The 5204-nt window shown below is 46.0% G+C and overlaps 3 protein-coding genes across 3 annotated transcripts; 1 reads left to right on the plus strand and 2 right to left on the minus strand.

Moving 5' to 3' along the window:
* Positions 1–453: 453 nt before the first annotated feature.
* LCP9604111_9744 (uncharacterized protein) lies at positions 454–807 on the minus strand (the record flags this gene model as incomplete). The annotated part of the gene is made up of 1 exon (XM_039078032.1): positions 454–807. One exon carries the CDS (start codon positions 805–807, stop codon positions 454–456), a length of 354 nt encoding a protein of 117 aa, XP_038924260.1.
* A 1281-nt stretch (positions 808–2088) lies between these two features.
* LCP9604111_9745 (uncharacterized protein) lies at positions 2089–2898 on the plus strand (the record flags this gene model as incomplete). The annotated part of the gene is made up of 1 exon (XM_039078033.1): positions 2089–2898. The coding sequence occupies one exon, from the start codon at positions 2089–2091 to the stop codon at positions 2896–2898; it is 810 nt and encodes a 269-aa protein (XP_038924261.1).
* A 179-nt stretch (positions 2899–3077) lies between these two features.
* On the minus strand, positions 3078–4054 carry LCP9604111_9746 (uncharacterized protein; the record flags this gene model as incomplete). Its single annotated transcript, XM_039078034.1, has 5 exons — positions 3078–3166; positions 3220–3637; positions 3689–3792; positions 3854–3955; positions 4027–4054. 5 exons carry the CDS (start codon positions 4052–4054, stop codon positions 3078–3080), a joined length of 741 nt encoding a protein of 246 aa, XP_038924262.1.
* Between the last annotated feature and the right edge of the window lie 1150 nt (positions 4055–5204).

The raw sequence follows: 5204 nt of genomic DNA on the forward strand, positions 1-5204 counted from the left end.
CCGGTATGTGGTTGACGACGATGTTGAGGATATCTTTGGCCATATCCTTCAGTACCTTCACAGTGGGGATTACTCTGTCCTTATTTCAGCAGCCGATAAATCGAGTCATGCTGCATGCGAAGATGAAATCGATATTGCAACACAGGATCTACATCCCTTGAAAGAAAATCATTTTGCGAGTCATGAAGATATCCAGGTGCACAGCGACAATTCGATATCTTTGCCACATTGTGGAGATGGAAACCACCTGTGCAAACATTCCGAGACACTGCTGGTGCATGCTCGTTTGTATGACTTCGCTACTAGACATGGATTGGACCAACTTCGTAATGTGAGTTTGAACAAGCTTTACTGGACTCTCTCGGAATTTCCGTTGGATTCAGAACAAGCGGACGCAATCGTCGAGCTTTTACGGGTTGCCAATGGAATAGGCACCATCTATACGCTAATGATTCACGTGCGATCTCCTGTTGCCCAGTCAACGAAGTCTAAGATCTTGGCCACTGCCTTATAACCAATGTTATAGTACAGATATGCCCCAAATCGGTAGTGGAATGCATTGTCAGATGTGTCGTAGTCACCATGAGCCTGGAAGGAGACGTCGGTGTTCACATAGCCACTCAGCTGAGCATCCATCAAGGTTTTACCCGCAACAATCTTGCCGCCACCAATCTTGATACCAACGCTGGCTTGTGGGTCAATGAGAACATCAATCTGTGCACCGATGGCGACTCCAGCGTGGAACACTGGCTCAACTGTACCCGGGGCGGGAGATCCTGATTTATAGTGACGACGACCAGTGCGCATGCGGCGCACAAGAAACAGTCACCCATGCGATGGTGGATTGCCCAAACTTGAGGGAACCGCGGAGAGAGCTGAGGAGAGAAGTTGGAGATGCGCTTAATAGTGTGTCGAGCCTGCTGGGAGGCTCAAAACAAGGTGAGAAAGGTAAACCGGACACCGTCTCGCGAGCCAGGACGGTCAAGGCCGTGCTGGACTTTGCCGAGGCGTCACAACGGTTTCGGAGTCGCGCGCCACCGGGGCAACCTAATAATGGGAAGGGCAATTAAGCCACGCCAGGCCTTGATGAGGCTCTAGGTTCGTTTTCAGGAAGTGGAACACTCTACATGTACGTACACGGATATATATAGTAGTGGTATCTGCATATCGTTCGCGAGGGCTCAGGGTAAATGATTTCACACACATACACCCCCCCCCTGTAAGATGGCTGTATTTACTCGCCGCCAGCCGAGGGAATCCTATTAGTCTGGCATGCATAGCGGTTCCTCTGCGAAAATGTGATGAGTCTTGGGCTCAATAGTGTATAAGACTAGTCCGATCTTCTTCCCTATTCCGTTCCTAGCTGATACATACGCATAATTAGGGTTGAAGGAGAATGTGAATGTTTGCTACTATCATACGCGGGAGGTATATAACGCACTAGGTGAAGTCATCGTTGCATTGTATAATGTAGACCTCGGATTCTCTCCACATTTTCAAAGCTGGGCCTGTTAACCGTGTATGGTCCATAAGAGCTCAAACGGACCGTTCAAGTCCCGTAAGATGTGTCTGTCACGTGCTATTTCTAGCCACTTTAGGTTAGGCGCGGTATGTGCCAGCGAAATGCCGGGTGGTGATTGCTTCGGGCTGAGTATAAGAAAAAAGCGATATTCACTACCTCTTTAAACCTGTGTTTTCCATCTTTTAGGCAAGGTATTAACTAAGTTATAGTTAGTAAGAGCATGTAGTTAATATTCACTTGTGTGTATCAAAGGATTATAGGTTAAAGGAATGATTTGTGCGTTCCTCACCATATCAGCCCCGCTCTCCACACCCCTCCCCGGTGTCTCTTCCGCATCTTCCCCTTTTATCTTCTCTTTAAGCTTCCTAACCTTTCCTCGTGATGAATGACATGGATTCTTTGCCTCCTCCTCCATGGGGTACACTGGCTGTCGAACAATATCTTATCGTATGTTGTGCCTTTTTGTTTCTACTTCAGATGCTAATCCTGTGCAGATAAACTGGAATAACTCCTCCACCAAAACCCCCGACTAGCAACGAAAAATGTTGGTCACTGAGTTCCTCGACATGGAATTTATTCCCCTTGAATGGGCCGAAGATTGGGATAGCCTTCCAGCGGGTATCGATCCGCCACGTGCGCCTACAACAGAGGAGGTGGACACAATTCTCCGACCTTACCGCAGCGACGTGCTTCGATGGCACGCAATGAATCTTTTCAATGACCAGACTTGTCCCGCTTTACTACGCACGCACTATTGCACCGACGAAGAAGAGAAAGCCAGACACGATGATTTAATGTCTGAATGGGTCGATTCAGATCCCTTTGAATCAGAAGCCTGGTGGGCGGTTCTCAATAATGCGGATCTCTTCAACTTCGGATCGGAGTGGCGGCGTGTGTACGAGATTCTTCCCGAACTTGCGGGCCCACTTGAACCCGAGGTCGATGATAGAATGAGGATTCCGCGCGCCCGTAAAGCAGAAGACCTTGAAACTTTCCGCTCTGATCTCAAAACGCAAATTGCCGAAGCAAAAGAAGAAGCCCCGGAGGCTTGGCGCGATGACCGAGACACAATCATCGATAGCCTCGCGATAGGGTTACAAAAATGCGCCACGAGGACGTATCTTATCCTTGCGGACGAGGAGGCTTTCCGGTCTGGAAGTTTGTATGTGCTTTATTTAGATGGTTTCCGAAACGTCATTCGCGAAGGTCGTATGGATCCTGAGATTCACGATCTCTTTGGTGTGATTGGTACATGGATGGAAACCAACGAATTCCTTGAGGGCTCTACTGTTGGGGAAAAGTATCGAGCCAGTGCAGAATTAGGGAGGGAACTGTATCAATTGACGGAAGAAGAACTTGCAGACCCTAATCAATAGATGAAATGAAGAACGTGGTGTTGCATATACACTAGATAGGGTGAACTAAAAGGTGAAAAAGTTGCCAGACACTTCGGAATTCGCTCCAACAGGAGAGTCCGTTTTCCGGCGTCTTGCAAATGGCTGTCTGCTCCGCCAAAGAAATAAAAAATAAAAAATTCATCGACATTCAAGGCAAGTTACCTTTCATGTTCAGAACCATCCAGATCCGCAGGCTTCAATAACTGAGCCATCTCGGCATCGTCCACATCCTCCACATATTCAATGCCTAAAAGGAGAATCAGCAAGCGCTTGAGTAGACATCGTTCGGCGTCCACATACTTTCAACTTCCCATTCACCCCACTTCTGAGCGTCCCGTTTAGATGTGCCCGAGCTGCTGCTTGCGCTGTTTTGGAAACGAATGAGACATCTTCCCATGGTAAAATCGACGCCCCAAGCAGGGGGGGCCATACCACCCTGGTTGGTTCTTTTGCAATATGCGTTGTACTCTTTTTGCACGCCGATTGGTGTTCCATCTGACTTGACTTTCACACCAGGTAGTTTATACACGTTGCCCTGATTAAAATGATTGACCGCGCAAAGAACCGAGTCCATGGTAAGAGGCCCATTGTATTTGGGTTTGTACCATGTCGGTTGGTTGGCATTCCACCAGTCTGCGGACGTGAGTGGTGTTTGAGGGTTAAGCCAGGAAGTCTCATAGTCCCGTTTTAAAGCCCACGATAGCTTCTTGTTATCTCCCTGTCACCGCTTTGTTAGGTAAATTCCTAAATCCTGAAATTGAATACATACCTGGTCCCCACCATCTGGAGGAGGCATTTCTTCGCCGTATTCAATGAGTTTTTGTTCATATGGTATGTTTTGCCCTATCCCATACTTGCCCGCGTGGGTCCAGTCTAACGCAAAAAGACATAGTGTTAGATAGCCCAATTGCGAAGAAATAGAATATAAGCTTACCGGTTCGTTTCTGCCATGATGCCCAATAATCTATCTTCTTGGAATCTTTCCGGGACTCAGGGTCCAGTTGTTTCCAGTTCGATGAAAGTTGTCCAACCAATTCTAAAAATTTATTAGCAAGTTTCCCACAGAATCCAGAACAACCCAATTATAGATGAAAAAGAATTAAGCACTTACGGACGCAATTTCCGTGCCATGCATTCTGGAAGCTGGTGACACACTCCGTACGACGCTGACTCGCAGGTAGCCATTCTCCTCCCTGCTCACTAGACCCCCAGGGAAATTCATCACACTGGAGGCTCAAGCCCCTTCGCCTAACTGCCTTGTTAAGCTCAGCAGTTGGTGCCGAACATTTTGTTACACTCTGGCCACCGACTGTCTTTCTCGGGTAAACTGAGTTGCGTCTGGCTGTTACCCCGTCCTAGGAGAATGTGAACTTTAAGCGTAATGGCGTAAGATTAACGATATTATCACAGAGGCCGGGCATATCATATGTCAGCCTTTCCTGAAGATCTCCGTCGGTATCAAGGATCTCATTTATGGCCTGGTACGGACCAAAAAAGCCGCAATTGACTGTTAATACATGCTTAGTCAGTCTACAAAAGAAAATGTTACATTCGACGAAAACTTCTAAACTTATATCGCAATTCTGGTAGCTAGAAGCTACTAGCTCCGGCTGGATAATGGCCCTGTTTTATGAACTTGGGGGTTTTAGGGTCTAGGTAACTAGTTAGTTTCTGATACTGATTAATACACTTGTCACAGATTTTGTACCTAAAGTTGTAATATTAGCTCGGCGAAATATATCGGCAGCTGTTTCTAAGATAGATATTGTGCTATTTTTAGATAGGTCTACTGTAATTTCATACTCTTAAGTATCGGCTTCTATAGAAAGGCCTCGCTTCCCTATATTAGATTCTAATATCGGAATGGTACCAGTCTTTTCGTATAATTTGAGCATTTTATCAGGTAAATATGCCTTACGATTACCTGTTGCCTAGTTAATAAAGCTGAGAATCTTAGCTAGAGCCTTATATCTAATATTATAGTACAGATAGGCCCTAAATTAGTAGTAGAAGGTATTATTAGACGTATCGTAGTTACTATAAGCCTAGAAGGAGAGGTCAGTGTTTATATAGCTACTTAGCTAAGTATCTATCAAGGTCTTGCCGGTAATAATCTTGCTGCCACTAATCTTGATACTAATACTGGCTTATAGGGTGATAAGAACATTAATCTGTGTATCGACGGCGACTCTAGCGTGGAATACTGGTTTAACTGTACCTGGAGCCGGAGATTTAGTCTTACTCTTAAGGCTAAGTAGGTTTAAATATTTGTCTTATAAGTTATT

This window comes from Penicillium roqueforti, assembly GCF_015533775.1.
Source record: "Penicillium roqueforti strain LCP96 04111 chromosome Unknown scaffold_72, whole genome shotgun sequence".
Lineage (NCBI taxonomy): Eukaryota > Fungi > Ascomycota > Eurotiomycetes > Eurotiales > Aspergillaceae > Penicillium > Penicillium roqueforti.